The sequence below is a fragment of the Dermochelys coriacea genome, chromosome 22 (genome assembly GCF_009764565.3).
Source record: "Dermochelys coriacea isolate rDerCor1 chromosome 22, rDerCor1.pri.v4, whole genome shotgun sequence".
Taxonomy (NCBI): Eukaryota; Metazoa; Chordata; order Testudines; family Dermochelyidae; genus Dermochelys; species Dermochelys coriacea.
Genome location: NC_050089.1, coordinates 2,883,598 through 2,903,902, shown reverse-complemented (window position 1 = coordinate 2,903,902; position 20,305 = coordinate 2,883,598). Strand labels below are relative to the sequence as shown.

The 20,305-nt window shown below is 52.4% G+C and overlaps 2 protein-coding genes across 2 annotated transcripts; one reads left to right on the top strand and one right to left on the bottom strand.

The window, feature by feature from the left end:
- Positions 1-6,607: 6,607 nt before the first annotated feature.
- On the top strand, positions 6,608-9,024 carry LOC119846815 (prostate and testis expressed protein 4-like). The gene is made up of 3 exons (XM_038380975.2): positions 6,608-6,730; positions 7,916-8,032; positions 8,531-9,024. The coding sequence occupies exons 1-3, from the start codon at positions 6,679-6,681 to the stop codon at positions 8,644-8,646; spliced, it is 285 nt and encodes a 94-aa protein (XP_038236903.1). The 5' UTR covers positions 6,608-6,678; the 3' UTR covers positions 8,647-9,024.
- A 2,000-nt stretch (positions 9,025-11,024) lies between these two features.
- Positions 11,025-13,247, bottom strand: ACRV1 (acrosomal vesicle protein 1). Its single transcript, XM_038380477.1, has 3 exons — positions 13,196-13,247; positions 12,729-12,848; positions 11,025-11,179 (listed from the first exon to the last, which is right to left on the bottom strand). Exons 1-3 carry the CDS (start codon positions 13,245-13,247, stop codon positions 11,025-11,027), a joined length of 327 nt encoding a protein of 108 aa, XP_038236405.1.
- Between the last annotated feature and the right edge of the window lie 7,058 nt (positions 13,248-20,305).

Here is a 20,305-nt window from a genome sequence, read left to right as displayed (position 1 = left end):
CCTACTTTGTGAGCTCAGTGTTTGGGTACCCACTGGAGATGGGGACAAAAAGCTAAGCCAGCTACTTAATGCTAGGATCCATGCTGAACCCCCAAAGTAGGTCAAGTCAGGATTTAGATGTACTGCGCTCCCAGGTGCTCACTGAAGCTCCCATGTTCCCTCTCATAGGAAGAGGGGAGTAAACACTGGTGTCCCAGCCACACACAACCTTTGGGTGGACTGTTCGTAATGTCGTTTCACTGGGCTACAGGATTCTTTTTTATTTCATGCCCTAAAGTGCAGTCCCTGGTTAAACAGCTGCCATGTTCCCCAAGGTGACTGCCTTTCAGAATTGGGTGATGTGCCCCATATAGTCTCACCTATCCCACAGGCATGTTGTCGCTTCCATTCGTTCATTTCACCGTTTGAGATTCTTGGATGGGGGAGGCGCTAAAGAAGTGCCCGGTACTAGTCTGTGTCCTCTGCCCAGGCAGCTCCCCTTGTTTGCCAGTGCAGCGCAGCCACTGTGGCACTGCATGGTCTGCAGCTGTGCTGGGACTCGTGAATAAGGCCCCCTTTGGCCATGGGTCCAGTGTCTCTATTGACCCTCATGGGTCCTGCTGGCCCTGTGTACATGCAGTTAAGCCACCTCTCCAAAGCCAGTCCTCTTCCCGTCTTGGCCCTAGGATGGACCCTCCTTGGAGAGAGGGAAGTAGCTTTTCACAGCCCATTACTGTCACTCCAAGCTCCTCACCCTACAGCTCTGCAAGCACTGGTTAAATAGAATGCTGTGCAGGTAGCTCTGACAGCCCTTGTCTGGACACCCAGCCAGAAGGCGAAACTCATCTCATTCCTTGGCCACAAGGGGTCACTAAGGGTACAGCATGCCTTTTCTCCCTGTCCCTGTCTCATTTGGGGCCCAACTGAGAGAGGGGCAGCCTGAGCTGATATAAACCACCCCGTGGGGAGTGCCCATTTCGGTACGTACTGGTATAGACTCTGATGAGTTTGCAGGGCAGCCCTGGCGGAGGGTGGCAAATGCCCTGTCCTTTGATGCAGCTGAAGATGGGAATCTTGTTTTGGCAAACGATACATCGAAGGGCTTCAGCTGCAGGAAAAAGGAGGAAAAACCCCACACAGAGCCAGACAGGAAGCAGCTAGCAGAGAAGGGCACAGAATTCCCCATGCACCTGCCATGGAGAGTGTGTCATGTGATGACATAGACCACCCGCAGATGGAGCCAAAGAAGAGGCCTGTGGAGAAGCAAGCCAAGCAAAAGTCTGCTCATGAAAAAGGTAAATTCCCTGGGCTGGCAGTAGCCCATGCCAATGTCCCTCCACTAGGGGGAAGCAAACGTGTTAGAGGGTATTACACAGGAGGCAAGGCTGGGCAATAGTTGGTTCCCAATCCCTAAGGACAGAGGCAGGTAACACAGACAAGTGGGGACTTTCTCCCACCGACTGCTAAGCAGTCTCTCCAGAGGAAGCCAGTTGCCAGCTTCTGATAGGGTTTGGTTACACGGGAGACAAACACTATTAGTCACCATTTAGCAGTGAAATGCAGGAACTGTTCATGAATACCCTGTGCACACGACACGAGGACAATCACCGCTGGACCGCTTTGTTAGCCGTGCTCCATGTCTCCAGTGACTCCCCCATGCTCTCCACAGGCAGCTTGGATATGCTGCATGGAATGAACTAGCACAGTGGGGGTGTGGGGGCTGTGTTCTGCTGCTTGCAGACCTTGGAAAGATCTGGTTCATCAAGGCTAGATTTCAAAACCAGAAGGGACCATAGATCATCTAGTCTGACTTCCTGTATAGCACAGGCCAGATAATTTCACCTAGTTACCCCTATTCCCTGGGCCCCCCAGGAATTCTGCCACCGCAGCCCAGGCACTTATCTCTCCAGCGCCCCCATTTTGTTTCAGGGACTCACCTAGGACACAGCAGAGTAGGGCAGAGAAGCCAAGAGCTTGTTCATCTTTAGCTTCATCTCCGTAAAGCCGCAGTCACGTGGGGTGAGTGGGGAACCTGAGACTGCAAACCTCGCTCAGTTGCTGCTGGGCAGGGCAGAACTGAATTTCTATCCCCAGGGCAAAGGCCAGTCCTGGGAGGAACCAACGTGCACCTCCAGGATCTTACTCGTTGGATTCTTGTCGTATGGCAGACCGGGGGCAAGACGCTCTCTGCCCAGATGAGCAGCTCCCGCTCCATAAAGATGCTAATCCAGGGGTCGGCAACCTTTCGGAAGTGGTGTGCCAAGTCTTCATTTATTCACTCTAATATTAACGTTTTTAGAAGGTCTCTTTCTATAAGTCTTTAATATATAACTAAACTATTGTTGTATGTAAAGTAAATAAGGTTTTTAAAAATGTTTAAAAGCTTCATTTAAAATTAAATTAAAAGGCAGAGTCCCCCAGACCCATGGCCAGGACCCGGGCAGTGAGAGTGCCACTGAAAATCAGCTCGTGTGCCGCAGGTTGCCTACCCCTGTGCTAATCAGAGACTAAATTTGGCTGAAAGCCAGAGGGATGGAGGAGGCAAACTCACTGAAGGGCTCTTCAGTTGTGCTGGCCGGGGGAAGGGTATTATGGGAGGGCTGGTGTAACTGAGGGAGAGGAGATAGCGTGGGATCCGATCCCGAGTTAGTGGGCCAGATCCTGAGCTCAGGTACACCTGTGTGAGCCCAGATCCCTCGCCATCAACCCCGGTGTCCCAGGGCTCAGCATCTGGCCCATTGTGGTGAAGTTGGTTTATTTTAAGGCTGTTTATTAAACACATCAGAGCAGTGTGTGTACAGCAAGTTCCCATTACTGGCTATGGCCGTGTGTGACAGGGACACACGACATCCCTTTGCAGAGGCCCCTCGGGAGCGGGAGGAGTGTTACAGAAAAGAATGAGACGTTCAGTGCCAACCTTGTCAGGGAGTGCTACTAGTAGTGCATGTTTCAGAGTAGCAGCCGTGTTAGTCTGTATCCGCAAAAAGAAAAGGAGTACTTGTGGCACCTTAGAGACTAACAAATTTATTTGAGCATAAGCTTTCCTGAGCTACAGCTGCTGTAGCTCACGAAAGCTTATGCTCAAATAAATTTGTTGGCCTCTAAGGTGCCACAAGTACTCCTTTTCTTTTTTTTTTTAGTAGTGCATGGAGCATCTGGCAGGATTGGGCTCTATGGGACCCGCTCGTGTGGCCCTTTCTCCCCTCTGACTTGGGTACGACACTGCAGGGACACGGGGGCCCACATCCCTGCAGAGGTTTGCAGGATTGGGACAGTTCAGGGGGGAAAGGGCAGAGGAGGGGATGAAATGGGGTTCAGCTGGAGCCAGCTGCGGTTCACCTAGGAGCTGTTTTCCAGTAGACATCCTGATAGGTTAGCAGTAGGTGTGGGTGCATGAGCTGAGAAGGAGAGACAGGGCTGAGTGCCCCACTGACAGCTAAGCCCATGGCCTCTCATGCTCTCTCCCAGCCATTGAAGACAAGCAGGGATAGGAGGGATCCCTGTGAGACCCACAGCGGGGCCTTTGGAGAGGTGCCGTTAGCCACCGCCGTTCTGAGATCTGCTGCAGAAGGCTGATTGGAGCCACTGGAGCACTTGTGGCAGCTATTCCTGGGATATATGGCAGCAGGTAGCAGCACTTTATGGTGCACTGTGTCAAAGGCTGCAGAGAGGTCCAGTAACATGGGTATAGAAAGCTGACCTGCATCCACGGCCATGAGGAAGTCGGCTTTTAGTGCCACTGGAGCCATCTCTGCTGCGCCCTGCTATAAACTCTGCTGGGAGGCAGCCCCATGTTGTTGGGCCAGCATGGTTATGACCTTCTCAGTTGTTATAGGAGGTTGGAGACAGGGCAGCCTTTGGAAAGATCTGTTGGGTTGGGGTTTGGGTGGTGAGAACTGAGCAAGCACTTGCCTTTTTTAAAGGGTTTGGTAGCCCTCTCTCTGGAGGAGGCATCGACTAGTTCCTGATGACTTTCCTCTAATGAGATGGCATGGTCTAAGTACTATGAACCCCGAAACATGCAAATGGGACAGAGCTCCCCTCACACAGAGTGGGGAGGCAAAACACCCTTTCTCCCCCTCCCTCTGCAACATTTTGCCAGCCCATGCTCAGCTCAGCTCTGCTCCCACGCAATCCCAGGGAGCAGAACCCTATGCTCTGGATCTACCCACCTGAGCCCATTGCGGCCGGCTGGAAGTGATGCAGCGGGGGGTTGTGCTGGGAGCGTCGATGACAGCTGGTGGGAGTATGTTTAACCCTGTGGTGGGGACAGCACCAGATCAGATGGAGCTGATTTGTTTGGGGACAGAGACTGTGGCTTGGCACATCCCAGGGTCACTCTGAACCCAGAACACTGAGGAGCCCACTTTGTGTCAGGTGCTGTATGTGAAAATCATGCCGAAGCATCAATGCACTAAAGTCCTAAGTGGGGCCAAAGGAGAAAGAAATCTGACTGGTGCTGTCCGTGTTGCTATCTTGCTAAACTCACCCACGTGTCTTGTGCTAAGGAAGTGCCTTTAAAATATCAGTGCACCTAGCACATCACAGACTGTACTAACAGACCCTGGCCCGCATGCAGCGCCCCTCTCCCTGCCAGCATAGGTGAGGACGCACTGCATGCTACAGCCTGTGCGAACGCAAACCTGTTACCCCTTTTGGTCCAACTAGTTAGCCAGTATTTGGGCCTCTGTGGGTAATTTCCATTAGGAGGAGAGACTAATGAGACAGTCGGGTATTTCTTTGGTGCAATCCTGTTCAGTCAAAAGACTGGCCACAAAGTCCTATTTCCCTAAACAAAGCAGAACCAAACAGCAGACAGTTTCTTTGCACAGAAACCCAAGTCTGCATTTGCAGCCGGCACTGTGCCCAAACAGAAGCCCTGTCTCTCAGCTTCCTGTCAGGGCCATGCTCACCCCTGCTTGTCTTGCCTGCTGCTGGTGCACACACGTAGCTGCAAGCAATCAATCTTCTAGCCCCTGTGTTTTACAGTCAGTCTCAGGGAAACCTCTTAGCCCCACATAGAATCACAGAAGTGTAGGGCTGAGAGGAACCTTGAGAGGTCACCAAGTCCAGTCCCCAGCACTGAGGCAGGACCAAGTGAGCCTGGACCATCCCTGACAGGTGTTTGTCCGGCCTGTTCTTAAAAACTTCCACTGTTGAGGATTCCACAAACGTCCCCTAGCCTTGTTCTCAGAAACAGCTGGACCGTTTTGGCTGAAACTTCCCAAGAAAATTCAGCCAGAGGCAGACACTCATCATGGAAAATGTCAGTCTAACTAGCTAAAGTTTGGCAAAGGTATCGGCAACTGAAAACGGCCCTATAATGAGATGTCTTGGGCAACCATAATAATAGGTGGGGCTATCGGCCCCTTCACCTAAGGCAGCCACCTCTCGGGCCCAGCCCAGGTTTAGGACAGGACTGGATGATGGATCCCCTGTCCAGTTGAAACTGCCAGGAGAGGGGCTGTTTCAGGAGGTGGAATGTCATTGCTTGAGGTGGACGCCTTGGCTAACGCCAGTGAGGTCCCTCTGGGCCTCGGCATTGGCCTCCAGCACCCAGGGTGACAACAATAAATAGCATGTGGCTGAGATGGTCCAAACTACTCCATCAAGGGGGCATCCCACTGTGCTAGGCTTAGAGTGACCCTGGGACGGGCCGAGCCGCAGACTCTGTCCCTGAGCAAATTGGATCCCTCTGATTCTGCACTGCCCCCGCTGCTTGGCTAAAAATACTGATGGAAATCCGCCACCCACGTTCCCAGCATGTTCCCTCTCTGTCCTTTGCAGCGGTCAGGCTCCGGTGGGCAGATCCCCAGGGGTTCTGTTCCCTGGGCATGAGGGGACACAGGCAGGGGTTGGAGGAATTTGCACCTTTCCCAGCGCATGAGCTGAGGGGGGTGCTGCAGCTCTCCACTCCCACAGCCATTGGGGGCTGCAGGTTTATTTGTGAGCTTCCTGTCCTGCTCGCCCACACCCACCGTCCCACCATAATCCTGATCCTCCATCCCAGCTCCCAGTTGCCCTGCTGGTAACTGGGGACACATGCTGCCTCTTTCTCCATAACAGCTGGTGGAACTCTGCCTGTGGCCAGGGCGTTCTCTGTTGGAGCCACTAGCTCTGCTGCCCTCCATGTCCCAGCAGTGGGACTTTCAAGGGGGTGTCAGTCTGCTGTGGCCAACTCTACTGCAGCTGGCTCCCCTCTCCCTGGGGGTGGGTGTGTGTCTCAGCCATGCAAACTCAGCAGCCGGCTGTGCATCGGGCCCGGCTGGAAGGTTTTATTCACAATAATGGGGCAAGAAGTTTAATCCTTTAAAAGGACCATTTATGTTCTGTGGGCATTGGAAGGGACCCTATGGGAGCCCTGGGCGACAGGCACCAGCACAGTCCAACCCCAGCCTTTGGGGAGGGTGGGCAGCTGCCTGCCCAGAGCTGGTCACCTGAGCAGGAATCGCTCTGCTCCGGGGCTGACCATTCAATCCGATCTGGGGATATGACTATTAATCAACAGAAAATCATGGGTGTTTCCCACAGGATGGGCCCTGACTGGCTGCTGCCCGGCCTCCACCTGGGGTAATATAAATCCAGCTGGTGTTTGAGTTGTGCTGTACTCCGCCCACTGCCCTGCACCACTGCCTGGGCTCTCACTCGCCCAGCACACCGTGCTGTTTTCCACTCTGCTTGAAGGAGAGAAAACGAAGGATGAGCAAGATGCTGATTCCTATTTTCACAGCCCTGCTGTACTTCGCAACGGGTAAGTCCCCAAACGAAACCAACCTATTCGCTCCCAAAGGGGCCAGATCCTTGGCTCCATCAGGGAGCTGGCCCTTCGATGTCAGTGGAGCTAGCTAGGATGATGTACGCCAGCAGAGGAGCTGGCCTTTTTTGGTTAGGGAGAGGGATTCGCACACTGTAGCATAAGAGCAGCCTGTGCTCTGCATTAGCGACAGATGCCTTGGCAAAGCCAGGCTGGCCTAGGGAGTACCTGCGTAGGGACAGATAACATCAGCAGTGTTCTGAAGTCAATACAGGAAAATGGATGGGTTCACAAGACTGAGACAGGGCTGCTGAGTTGTGCAAACCAGCGACATGCTTCCCAAATTTGGCCAAATACAGCAGGGCCATGAGCTTGTTAGAAGCGTCTCTGGCAGTCGCAAAGTCCAGTTGGGCTGGATCCAGGCAGTTGGCAGAGAGAGATCTAGCCTCTTTGTGTAACTAGCGAGGGGGATTTTGAGCTGACCTGTGCAGTGAATATTGCCAGTCCTTTTCTCCAAGACAAAGAACTGGACGACGTGTATTGCAAAATGGTGAGCGGCAGCCAGTGCCAATCACTTACACAGGTCACTTTGTGATTTTCACATTATTTTAAATTCTTAATAAAATTACAGGGGCAGGAAAAGTTATATACTTCCACAGGGATAGTGGAATCGAGAGATCTGACTGGCTGCTGACATGCTGCATCGTGTTTTTTCCCCAGGGCCCTTTAAAATATTCACTGACTCTTTCATAAGCAGTACAGAAAAACTGGAATGGGCCTTCAGATTGATTTGATTCACTTTCCACATAGAAATCACAGTTTCTGAAATATTTTTAACTAAGAGAATAAAAGCTCATTGTAACTGAAAGGACCAGAAAGGTATTTTTCCCATTTCCCCCCCCACACTCCCTGGTTTACTTTAACATTTCGCGGCCCTCTGTTTAGTCAGTTTCTTGTCAGGATACACACACTAGCTCTGCCTCTGATTCTATTTCATGGGCTTGGCTGGGCCAGCTCCCTAGGCCGATCCACACTCAGCCTTTCTTATGACAGAGGGAGGCGAGCGCTCCCTATCACCCAGCCACCTCCTGATCAGATGGGTGACTCTGTTTCCCTGCTCATCTCCAGTGGCCCTCTATGCCTGGCAAGTTGTGTCATTCTCTTCTCTCTCCTGTCACGCAGCGGGAGCTCTCCTGTGCCACATGTGCGTCAGACTGCAGCCGAACAAGATGTGTACAGGATGGAAATCGTGCAAGGCAGATCCGGAGGAATCCTGCTACATCCACACACACTCGTTAGGTAGGTGCATATGGCATGTATGCACCCCGCTCACATTCCTGCTGTTTTCAGTCACCACGAGATGCCCCATCTCTGGGGCTCACGGTGCTGCCCCTGGCAGGGTGAGAACTAGGACAGTCTCTGCTGGGTCGAGAGCGAGCCCTGGTTGCCAGACTGGCAGGAGCACTGGGGAACTCCAAAGGGAGCCATGTTCAGCCCTTGGTTCAGAAAGGTGGCTGTGACATGGGGCCGTAGGGAAGAGCAGGAGGATGCAGGGTAGGAGTGCGGGAATCCCCTGAGGGCAGAGGGAGGGACTGGCAGGTGTCTTCCCCTGGAGCAATGGGAAAGGAATGGCAGGGCATGACAACGGAGCCCTGGTTCCTGGGCATCAACAAAGGGACAGGCATCTCAGCTGGTGATGCTCTGGCTGTGGGGCTGGACCAGATGCTGGATTCCTCTGGCACAGTCCCAGGGAGGAGGCGTCTGTCCCTGTCGCCCAGCCTCTCTCTTTCTCTCCAGGGAACAACTTCGTCTTTGCAAAGATGGGCTGCGTCAGCAATTGCCAGGACTACGTCGTAGGCCCATACACCTGGCACATCTTCCATTGCTGCACCAAAGACTTCTGCAACGGCTAGGGGCCAAGGACGCCCCCTCATTTCCCACTCACTTGGGAGCAGCTGCACTTCTGGAGGAAGTCCACGTTCTCCCTTCCCCCGTCCCTCCTGGTTTCTCTCCCGTCTGATTAAAAACCCACCAGAATCCAAGACCTGCTGTGGCTCATACCTGCCCTTTCCTGTCCTCTGGCCTCTCCCCTTCCCATGGCTCCCTCCCCTTTGACCCCTCTCCTGCCTGCTCACCCCCTGCCTGTATCTCGCTGGCCCAGCACAATGACTCCCTTGGATATTGGGTTTGCTGTGGTGCTGTGGGTTAAGGTGACCCATGCCCCCTCCCCCCAGCTGTTGTTCAGAGCCCTCGTCCCCCCCCGAGAGCATTAAAGGGCCCCTCTCCCCTGGCAGCGCTCTGAACAGGGTGGGCAGTTTGCCAGCAGGGAAGGCTCCAATGCCCTCTCTTGATGTTTGAGGGATGGGGGCACCGTGCCTGCCACCCAGACAGCCCCGCTCAATGCCCCCTCCATTCGCCAGGCTCCCCCGAATGCCCGGGGCCAGCCCTGAGCCTGGGGCCCGTGTAACCCACACCCCGCAGGGCAGTGCTCCGTGTTCCTCTGGCAGTAGCTGGGCGCCAGACAGAGGTTGAGGAGCCTGCCACAGCTGTGGCTAACGGAGCTGGCTGGGTCTGTCAGCTGAGGCAGTCCCGGCTCATGCTTTAAGGTCCAGCAGTAGCAGGTTCGGTCCCCACTGCCAACAGCCCAGCCGGGGCCAGCATATCATCCGCCATTCCCAAAGGCAAGGAGGACTGAGGGTGGGACTGTCGTTAAGATACTTTGTGGGGTGGGAGTCTTACCTCCTTAGAATTTGTTAATTACTGATTTTCCCAAATTTGTTCTATTGTCTGCCCCCCCGTTTTCCCTCCCCTAATAAAGTTCTCTTTGTTTTAATCCCTGGACTCGGTCCTGGCGCATGGAGAAGAATTGCCCACCAAGGGTACTCAGGGTGGGATACATAGTTTCATTCGTTTCTGGGGAGGGGATCAAGTCAGTGTCAGCTAAGGAAGGCACCCCGAGAACATTGAACCCAGTCCTTTTGCTGCCAACACTGGGGCCTAAGGGTTACACTTAGACCCGCCCTCCCAATGGGAAGAACTTGGTTGTAGTGCCACAGGGCCGGGTACTCTGCTTTACCCACCAGAGGGAGATGTCCTAGCAGAACCTCTGCCATCTTTGGACACGTAGGGGTGGGGATAGAAGCTACTGTCCCAAATGTGGATCTGAAAATACATTGTCTCCTGTCCGTGTATGAAGAAACGAAGGCCCTGAGAGCTCAGTGAGAATCAGAGGGTTTATTGCGCAAGAAACAAAAGAGCAAAATACCACAAAGAGGGAGATAAGTGCAGTCATTTCATCAGCGAAATCTCAGCTGCACATACAGGAAGCCAGGATCACACCTGTCCCTGGGCACAGCGGGGAGGCGGTGTTTCAGAGACTGCCGTAACCGTTACACCGCCACCGAGTGTGTGGGGCTGAATGAAATGGCAGGATGCGATCAGTAGAGAGTGACCCCATTCCAGGATCACTCAGAGACCAGGGACTGCCCCAGGTACAGGAGACGGGCCGGACTCATTTCCGAGGGCAGGGGGGCTCTGGGGGATCAGCCAGGCAGGGAGCTGGGCACACTGCAGAGGAGGTAATCCCTGAGCGCCCCATTGTCCGGGTTCCTGTCCCAGGCGTGGCTCTGCCAGCTAGTTGCCTGGGGGAGAACCTGGTGGCGACCCTCTTACAGCCCGTCTGGAGCAGAGAGCTGTGGGTTGTGCTGTGTTCGCTCTGTCTCAGGTATCGGCACTGAGCAGACACCAGGCTCAGGGCGTCCCTGGGGCCCAGTGTACAGAGAAGCATGGAGGGAGAATTGCCTGGGTCCCGTTGGTTGGCAGATTAGGTGTCCCCTCTGCACCGTAGCCTCCTGAGCTGGCAAACTGCCCATCCTGTCTGGGGAAATGGGGGGGCCCCCTTAATATTCTCATGGGGCAGAGGCGACCCTGAAATGGCAGCAGTGGGGGAGCGTGTGTCGCCCTGATACGGGCACCTTCAACTATGGAACAGCAGCAAAGCAGCAGGTTTGGGTGCTGGCCTGGGACAGCAAGATGGGCGGAGGGCAGCCAGGCAAGGGGAGGGGCCAAGGGGAAGTGGGGCGTGGCCAGGGGGAGTGGGGCGGGGCCAGGGGGTAGAGCTCATTTCCTAATTTAAATATCGTTTGTAGCTGACCGGAACGGGAAATTGAGGATGGTCTTGGGTTTTGCTGGGTTTTACACGAGGCGAGGGGCGTGAGAGACTAACCTAGAGCCAGGGGTGGGGTGAAGGGAGACCCTGGTGTTCCTGCCAGGCCAGAACGCCAGCCTCCCGCTAGGCATAATCGGAGAATTTGGGGAAGGGGTTGTGGATGTTGCAGAAGTCCTCGTCTGTGCAGCACTGAGTGGTGTCCTTGTAGTAGTCTTCGGTGATCTCCGTATCCTCGCAGATGGACGTGCAGCCCCGCTCCACCCGCCTGATAAAGCCCGCTGCAGAGGGAAAGAGAGACCAGAGACAGGTGCCTGGGACAGGCCCTTCCTCCCAGCTGAGCTGCCCTCCCCTCTGTCCAGGGCTCCTCTGCCTCCCTGGGCCGCTTCCTTCCCACTGCTCCCGGGGAAGACACCTGCTGGTCCCTCTCGCTGTGGTCAGAGGACACCCACCCCTGCCTGTCCCAGCGTCACAGGGTCTGTCTACACTGCAGTCAGAGCCGTGACGGACGCCCTGTAGACAGGCCGGAGCTAGCTCCGGTAACAACAGCAGGGCAACCACAGCAGCACTAGTCATACGAGCCCACCCGGGACTCTGGGTGCATCTGCCAGCCGCTAGCTGTGCTGTCACCCCTGACGCCCCAGCTTCCCTGCTAGTGTTAGTCAAGCTAGCTAGACCACCGCTAGCTCTGGCCTGTCTACAGTGCTTCAGGCACACCTCGGGATGGCTCTGTCGCCATCCCCGTACTCACCGTCCTTGATTAAGGGACGAATGTGGCACCCACCGAGCGAGCAGCAGCACATCTCAGAGCCAGGTCGACAGACTCGGGCTTGCGGGGCTTGCACTGTGGCCCTAAAAATAGCTGTGTAGCTGCTCCGTAGCAGAGCTGTGAGGCCTTCCCCAGCTTCCCTCCTCAGTACTACGGCCAGCTTGGCCACAGGGGGTCACTTTAGTGCAGGGATGGGCAAACTTTTTGGCCCGAGGGCCACATCGGGGTTGCGAAACAGGCCGTATGGAGGGCCTGGTAGGGAAGGCTGTGCCTCCCCAAACAGCCTGGCCCCTGCCCCCTATCCGCCCCCTCGCACTTCCCGCCCCCTGACTGCCCCCCTCAGGACCCCCAACCCATCCAACCCCCCCTGTTCCTTATCCTCTGACCGCCCCCTTCTGGGACCCCCACCCCTAACTGCCCCCCCAGGATGCCACCCCCTATCCAAGCTCCCCTGCTCCCTGTCCCCTGACTGCCCTGACCCCTATCCACATCCCTGCCCCCTGACAGGCCCCCCAGGACCCCCGACACATCCATCCCCCCCACTCCTTGTCCCCTGACCGCCCCCCCAGGACCCCACCCCATCTAACCCCCCCACTCCCTGTCCCCCCCTCCCAGGACCCCCCGACCCCCTGGGACCCCACCCCCATCCGACCCCCCCTGCTCCCTGTCTCCTGACCACCACCCCCCGAACCTCCACCCCATCCAACCTCCCCCTGTCCCCTGACTGCCCCCCATCCAACCTCCCCCTCCCCCCACTCCCTTACCAGGCTGCTCAGAGCAGCAGGACAGGCTTATTGGCAAGCCTGGGAGGTGGGTGGGTGGGTGCAAGCCACACTGCCCCCGTGGTAGCATGGCTGCAGGGGAGGGGGCACAGCAGGGGAGGGGATGGGGACTAGACTCCCCAGCCGGCAGCTCAGGGGCCGGGCAGGACGGTCCCGTGGGCCAGATGTAGCCTGCAGGCCGTAGTTTGCCCCCCTCTGGTCTAGAGTAAGGTGTTCTGCCCTCCCACCCCGGCAGCTCCTAAATGGCATTTCGAGGGGCCGTTGGCCGCCCAGACTCACCTATAGTGATTTTCCGGGTAAAGCAGGATTCCCCCTGAGCTGCTGTGCAGGTGTGTTTGCCTAGCATACAGCTGCCATCCTGTAACAGCATGAAACAGCTGTTGCACTGGAGAGCTGCAGCTGTGGAAGAGGAGAGAGAAGGGAGAGTAGGAAACAAGCAGCCAGATCCAGACTGGTGACTGGACATAGACACCAAACCAGCTTCCCAGCCGCATGGAACCAGCCATTCCCCTCCCCCATATTGATGTCCTGCTCTGGTTCATTTCATCCCTCCGTGGGCAGGACATCGCTGGGCCAGCCTGGCTTTTCAGGGGTGGCTCTGTCCCTCCGCCAGAGCACGGGCTGCCCTTTAGCTAGAATACTTGGTTGTAATTGAATTGCCTCAGCTGACTGCACTGGCACCAGCTGAGGCTCTGCCCCATCATGGGTGGAAATCTCCCCTCGTTGGGTTTTATTTCGGGACTTACCCATTGCTAAGCAGAGCAGGGCTGGCAAACCCAGAGCCAGGATCTTGTTCATCTTTAGTTTTCTCTCGGCCAAGACAAGGGGGCAACTGTGCAATTGTGTCAGGTACATGAGGAGTGGAACAGGGGCTGCAAACCTGCTCCCAGGGGAGGACAGAGATGGATTTATACCCCCGGGGACTGGGGGAATTACTAATTAGAATCTAATGGTCACTGTGCAGCCCAGAGCAGAACATTCCCTGCCCAGATGAGTGGCTCTGGCAGGCGACTCCCCAGCCCTGCCTCCCCTACAGGGACATTTTGCCAAAGGCACAAGTGGGAGGAGAAGTGGCAAAATGCCCCGGCAGCTGGGAATGAGGGGTGAGACCTGTTCCTGAGTCTCTGTGGAGCTGTCGGTTGGCCTGTTGGGTTCTATTTTATTAAGAAAAAAAAATCAGATCAGTTATTACAATGATAAAAGTATGTACTGGGGTCAAGTATGCACTTGTCACAAATAACCAGTTCTTTTCCAGGCAGCTGCTTACAGGTAAGTGAGAAGATGCAATTGGTGAAGGACACACAAACTTTATGAGCTGGTACAGACAAATATACCTGAAGTAATAGAAAAATCAATGTACATAAGTAAGGTGGTTCCTGCTTTGTTCAAACTTACAGTATTTCATCATGTGGACTTATAACCTCATGGACCACTGGAAACAAAGTATAAGTGGAGAAGGGCACAGGGCCAGGTTTTCTATCCATTGTACAAAGCCCCAGAGGGTCTAAAACCCAGGTCCATAGAGCTAATAGGTAGGTAGCAGCTCCAGCCTGCCACCCAGTAGTAGCTGTGACCAGTTTGCTCTCTACTTCCCATGATCTGCTATGGACGCAGACCAATGGAAAGTTTCACCTCAAGGGTTTGACAGACAGCAGCCTCAAGGCTCCCGATTGGCTGTCTACTCTATATAAACCCAAGGGGCAGGCCTGTAGTTGCCCTGATGGTTTCTGCTTTTTGCTCCTGAAGTTCAGGCTTTGACCTTGGTTTGATTTGGATTCTGCCTCCTGACTTGGACTGACCCTGGCTGTGAAATCCTCTGCCAGCTCCAACCTCAGGTTTGCCCCTACTCTGACCTTTGGCCCTGACTGCCCTTGTTGGGGCCCTGACTGCCTTTGTTGGCATCCTGACAGCCTCTCTCATGTCATCCCCTGGTGCCCCAACAGCAGGCTGGATAATCACATTTTCCTATTTTACCCTCTCATGTCTGGGTCCATCTTTGATAAGGTTTCAGTCTTGCCCATGTATGGTAGTACCGTAGTTAAACCTCCGACGATCGATGCAAGCACTTGCATCAATTAATGTCCCCATAGGTTTGATATGTCAATGCAGACAGCTCCATTGTTAACTCATTGCAAAAGTACCCATCTGCTTGTTTGTGGTTTAAGCGTATATCACAAAATGCATTGCTGACCTATCACAAGATGCATATTGCTAAACTTCATAACCTTCGCTTAAGCACATAATACTTATTCCAATTAGGCCTCACCCTAAGCCCTTAGTGCTTAAACCCTATAGCTAAACCTATTTTTAATATGTGCATTTTGGTTCTTCTACTGGCTGTTACAGTTGCAATAATAACTTTCATTGTTATTTCTATATGCATACTTAACAAATAGATTGTGTTTTACTCAAAACCAAGATCAGGTCAGGGTCAATGATCAACAGATGCAATTCTGTAAAGCAAATAACTATATTCCCAAATGTGCCACCTACCTGTCCAGCCATCCGCATGCACAGAGCGATGGCCAATAGAAGAGAGACTTTTATCATAGAATCACAGAAGATTAGGGTTGGAAGAGACCTCAGGAGGTCATCTAGTCTAACACCAACTAAATCATCCCAGTCAGGGCTTTGTCAAGATGGGCCTTAAAAACCTCTAAGGATGGAGGTTCCACCACCTCCGTAGGTAACCCATTCCAGTGCTTCACGACCATCCTAGTGAAATAGTGTTTCCTAATATCCAACCTAGACCTCCCCCACTGCAACTTCAGACCATTGCTCCTTGTTCTGTCATCTGCCACCACTGAAAACAGCCAACCTCCATCCTCTTTGGAACCCCCCCTTCAGGTAGCTGAAGACTGCTATCAAATCCTCCCTCAACTCTGTTCTTCTCTGCAGACTAAACAAGCCCAGTTCACTCGGCCTCTCCTTGTAAGTCATGTGCTCCATCCCCCTGATCATCCACCCTCCGGCCAACTCATCTCGCCACAGGGTTATCCTGGCATCCTCCTTTTGGGGGTTAGAAGGAAAGAAGTTGCGGCACATAAACATTACCGATGGAAGCAGAGAAGAACCAGATAGGGGAATCCTAACTCCATGCCACAAAGGGTCTCCTAAAAGGAGGATGCCAGGATAACCCTATGGAAACCAAACCAAACCAACCTAATCTCCTTTTTTGAAAAATTAACAGATTTTTTAGATAAAGGAAACGCAGTGGATCTAATTTACCTAGATTTCAGTAAGGCATTTGATACCGTGCCACATGGAGAATTATTAGTTAAATTGGAGAAGATGGGGATCAATATGAACATCAAAAGGTGGATAAGGAATTGGTTAAAGGGGAAACTGCTACGGGTCCTACTGAAAGGCGAACTGTCAGGCTGGAGGGAGGTTACCAGTGGAGTTCCTCAGGGATCAGTTTTGGGACCAATCTTATTTAATCTTTTTATTACTGACCTTGGCACAAAAAGTGGGAGTGTGCTAATAAAGTTTGCAAATGATACAAAGCTGGGAGGTATTGCCAATTCAGAGAAGGATCGGGATATTATACAGGAGGATCTGGATGATCTTGTAAACTGGAGTAATAATAATAGGATGAAACTAATAGTGAGAAGTGTAAGGTTATGCATTTAGGGATTAATAACAAGAATTTTAGTTATAAGTTGGGGACGCATCAATTAGAAGTAACGGAAGAGGAGAAGGACCTTGGAGTATTGGTTGATCATAGGATGACTATGAGCTGCCAATGTGATATGGCTGTGAAAAAAGCTAATGCGGTTTTGGGATGCATCAGGAGAGGTATTTCCAGTAGGGATAAGGAGGTTTTAGTACCGTTATACAAGGCACTGGTGAGACCTCACCTAGAATACTCTGTGCAGTTCTGGTCTCCCATGTTTAAAAAGGATGAATTCAAACTGGAGCAGGTACAGAGAAGGGCTTCTAGGATGATCCGAGGAATGGAAAACTTGTCTTATGAAAGGAGACTTAAGGAGCTTGGTTTGTTTAGCCTAACTAAAAGAAGGTTGAGGGGAGATATGATTGCTCTCTATAAATATATCAGAGGGATAAATACAGGAGAGGGAGAGGAATTATTTAAGCTCAGCACCAATGTGGAGACAAGAACAAATGGGTATAAACTGGCCACCAGGAAGTTTAGACTTGAAATCAGACGAAGGTTTCTAACCATCGGAGGAGTGAAGTTTTGGAATAGCCTTCCAAGGGAAGCAGTGGAGGCAAAAGATCTATCTGGCTTTAAGATTCTACTCAATAAGTTTATGGAGGAGATGGTATGATGGGATAATGGGATTTTGGTAATTAATTGATCTTTAAATATTCAGGGTAAATAGGCCTAATCCCCTGAGATGGGATATTAGATGGATGGGATCTGAGTTACCCAGGAAAGAATTTTCTGTAGTATCTGGCTGGTGAATCTCGCCCATATGCTCAGGGTTTAGCTGATCGCCATATTTGGGGTCGGGAAGGAATTTTCCTCCAGGGCAGATTGGAGAGGCCCTGGAGGTTTTTCGCCTTCCTCTGTAGCATGGGGCACGGGTCACTTGAGGGAGGATTCTCTGCTCCTTGAAGTCTTTAAACCACAATTTGAGGACTTCAATAGCTCAGACATAGGTGAGGTTTTTCGTAGGAGTGGGTGGTGAGATTCTGAGGCCTGCGCTGTGCAGGAGGTCAGACTAGATGATCAGAATGGTCCCTTCTGACCTTAGTATCTATGAATCTATGAAACCCTGTGGAGAGATGAGTTGGCCAGAGGCTGGGTGAGGGAGTGCAGTGTGCAGCTAAAGATGGAGAACAAGAGTCTGGCCATTGCAAGCTCTAGCTGCCACCTGATGATGGAATGGGGGAGAGCACAAGGGCAGCTGCCGGTGCCCAAGAGCAGCCAGCCACCCTTGAGGACTGGGGAGCTCTGCACATTGGATCCACCCAAGGCCAGGGATGGGCTGGAGGGTGTGAGCCCTAGTCCAAGTAGCCTACATAGATAATCAGCTGAACATGAGCTCCCAGTGTGATGCTGTGGCCAAAAGAGCTAATGCAGCCCTGGGATGCATAAACAGGAGACTCTTGAGTGGGAGCAGAGGATATTCTACCTCTGTAATTGGCACTGGTGCACCACTGCTGGAATCCTGCATCCAATTCTGGTGCCCACTACTCAAGAGGGATGTTGATGAATTGGCGAGGGTTCAGAAAAGAGCCATGAGAATGATCAAAGGAAACATGCCTTATAGCGATTGACTGAGCTCCTTGAGTCAATTTAGCTTACCAAAGAGAAGCTTAAGGGTTGACTTAAGTACAATTGATAGGTGTCTACATGGGGAACAGATATTTAACAATGGGCTCTTCAGTCTAGCAGGGAGAGGTGTAATACAATCCAGTGGCTGGGAGTTGAAGCTAGACAAATTCAGACTGGAAATAAGGTGTACGTTTTTAATGGTGAGAGGAATTAACTGTTGGAAGAATTTACTGAGGGTCACGGTAAATTCTTCATAACTAACAAGTTTTGAATCCAGATTGGAAATGTTTCTAGAAGCTCTGCTTAGGCATTATTTCGGGGCAGGTCTCTGGCCTGTTCTACAGGAGGTCAGACTGGATGATCACAGTGGACCCTTCTGGCCTTGGAATCGATGAACTCCTGCCCCACTTGCTTGTGGCCCACTCTCCTGCTGCAGGGGCGCAGGTGGTGGAGAGCCAGCTGGGGGCTGGGAAACAGCCCCAGAGCCAGCACTGTGCTGCAAATGAGGATCAGCCAGAGCCTGGAGGGAAGGAGGCTCCTGATTGGTTTCCGAGGGGTAGAATGGGGCGGATGAGTGGTGCCCTTTGTATTTCACATGGGGGGGAAAGGAGGCTGCAGAGAGTTGTATGCTGCTGTGGCTGTGAGAGAGAGCAGGGCGCAGAACAGCCTGAACTCAACTCAGGGACCAGACCCAGGGGCAGCCAAGACCCAGCAGAGAAGTCTGGGCCAGCACCAGGACCATAGCAGAGACCCAGAACCAGAGCTCTGAGCTTGCACCATAGAGAGACACTGGCTGAGTGGTTTAGACTCTGGCTCCATCTGTCGCTGATGAAGGGGACTGTTGCTGATAGAGCTGAGTGTTTGTATGGATAACAGCAGTAGGAGGGGACTGTACCCCAAAGCAAGGCTGGAACCTACTGCTGGCAAGGGCAGCCTCCACTGTACTCCTGAAGGATACAGCTGAGTGATGTGTGGTCTCTGGCCATACCACCTCGTGCTGAGACGGTGTTTGCTCTCGCAGGCCAGGCAGGATGGGGCTGGATGCTTCAAGGAATGCTTAGCTGCTGCAAGTGGGGGTGATGCAGAAGGCACTGCTGTTTCTACTGGACCCGTTCCCTGACATGAGAGGCTAGCAGTGGACCCATAGTTCCAGCTTTGCCTGGTGAGTGGACTTAAAGGGTTGACTGTTCGATTCCTTTGTTTCTCCCAGGAAATGAACAGCAGGTCAGAGTGGGAGCTGGTTAATGCTGAAGCTAGCTCTCAAGGCAGAGACTGGGGATGAGCAATGTCTAGTAAGGACCCGACAGCTTATAATGAAATGTGATTCTAGCTTGGCATTTCTCATTTGCTGGAGTTGAACGATTACAAGTGAATCTCACTCTTTTTCATTTTTTGTTTTTTTGTTTTTTTTAAAAAGGCAAGTTTTATAGCCCTTGTGGTTGCAGAGAAAAGCTTGAAAGTAAACCTGAGTGTAATGTACAGGGTCAGAAACAAATAGGCAGAATAATGGAATGGCTGATATGGGACTTGATGCAGAAAGAATTCAATGACAAATAGTATTACTAATGCCAATCAACATGGATTTATGGAAAATAGATCTTGATCTTTTTTGATGTTAGAGTGGATTTATAAAAGCAACAGTGTTGATGTAATAGACTTTGGTGAGGCATTTAACTTGGTGCCAAGCGGCATTTTGATTAAGAAGCAACCACAATACAAAATCAACATGGCACATATTACATGGGTTAAAAACTGGCTAAAAAGGTGATAGGTCTCTAAATATAATTTGTAAACGGGGAATCATCATCGAATGGGTGTGTTTTTGGTGCGGTCCTGCAGGTTCTGGTCCTTGGCCTTACTACATTATGTCACACTTTTATCAGTGTCCTGGAAGAAAATATGAAATCATTCCTGATGAAGTTTGCAGATGATCCAAAAGCTGGAGGAGTGGTAAGCAAAGAAGAGGCCAGATCGCTGATGCAGAGCAATCTGGATCACATGCGTTATGGTGACCAGGCAAAATGCACCTTAGACCCCTTTCTGTCCCTCTTGAGTTCACCCCTCAGGTAACAGGCCTGGCTTCCCCTCTGGGCATAACATCTGGGCCAAGCACTCTTAGCCTGGGTCTTTGGGCTACAGCCCCCCCTTTTTTTACCAACCATATTAAATCGACAAGGTGAGTGAGGTAAGATCTTTTATTGGACCAACTTCTGTTGGTGAAAGAGGCGAGTAATTGAAAGTATTGAAGCAAGTTCTCTCAGGGGATTTGGGTGGCTCCACTGATTACTCCTGAGGGCATTCTGCACCAAAAGGAAAAAAAATTCTAAGTTTTATTTGTCAATAAATAAATGCAGTGGGTCCAGCATGGCAGTGGGGTCTGGGTGCAGGGGTTCTCCAGATGCAGGGGTTGAGGTTCAGTGGGGTGGGGTTTGGGTATGGAGGGCTAGGGGGGTTCTGGATGTACCGGCTTGGCAGGGGTGTCTGGGTATGGGAGATCCGGATGCATTGGGGTTGGGTGGATGGGGGAGCAAGACACACTCCCCACAGCTCTGTCTGTACAGTGCCTGATACGGTGGCCCCTCCCACCACAGCTGAGGAGCGATGTGGGGAG

What these genes read in the sequence shown, in the direction of transcription:
- LOC119846815 (XM_038380975.2), top strand. Translation starts at nt 6,679, where the DNA reads ATGAGCAAGATGCTGATTCCTATTTTCACAGCCCTGCTGTACTTCGCA. An exon ending in CCTGCTGTACTTCGCAACGG is followed by an intron (nt 6,731 to 7,915) that starts GTAAGTCCCCAA and finishes CCTGTCACGCAG; the next exon opens with CGGGAGCTCTCCTGTGCCAC. An exon ending in CATCCACACACACTCGTTAG is followed by an intron (nt 8,033 to 8,530) that starts GTAGGTGCATAT and finishes CTTTCTCTCCAG; the next exon opens with GGAACAACTTCGTCTTTGCA.
- ACRV1 (XM_038380477.1), bottom strand. Translation starts at nt 13,247, where the DNA reads ATGAACAAGATCCTGGCTCTGGGTTTGCCAGCCCTGCTCTGCTTAGCA. An exon ending in CCTGCTCTGCTTAGCAATGG is followed by an intron (nt 12,849 to 13,195) that starts GTAAGTCCCGAA and finishes CCTCTTCCACAG; the next exon opens with CTGCAGCTCTCCAGTGCAAC. An exon ending in TACCCGGAAAATCACTATAG is followed by an intron (nt 11,180 to 12,728) that starts GTGAGTCTGGGC and finishes TTCCCTCTGCAG; the next exon opens with CGGGCTTTATCAGGCGGGTG.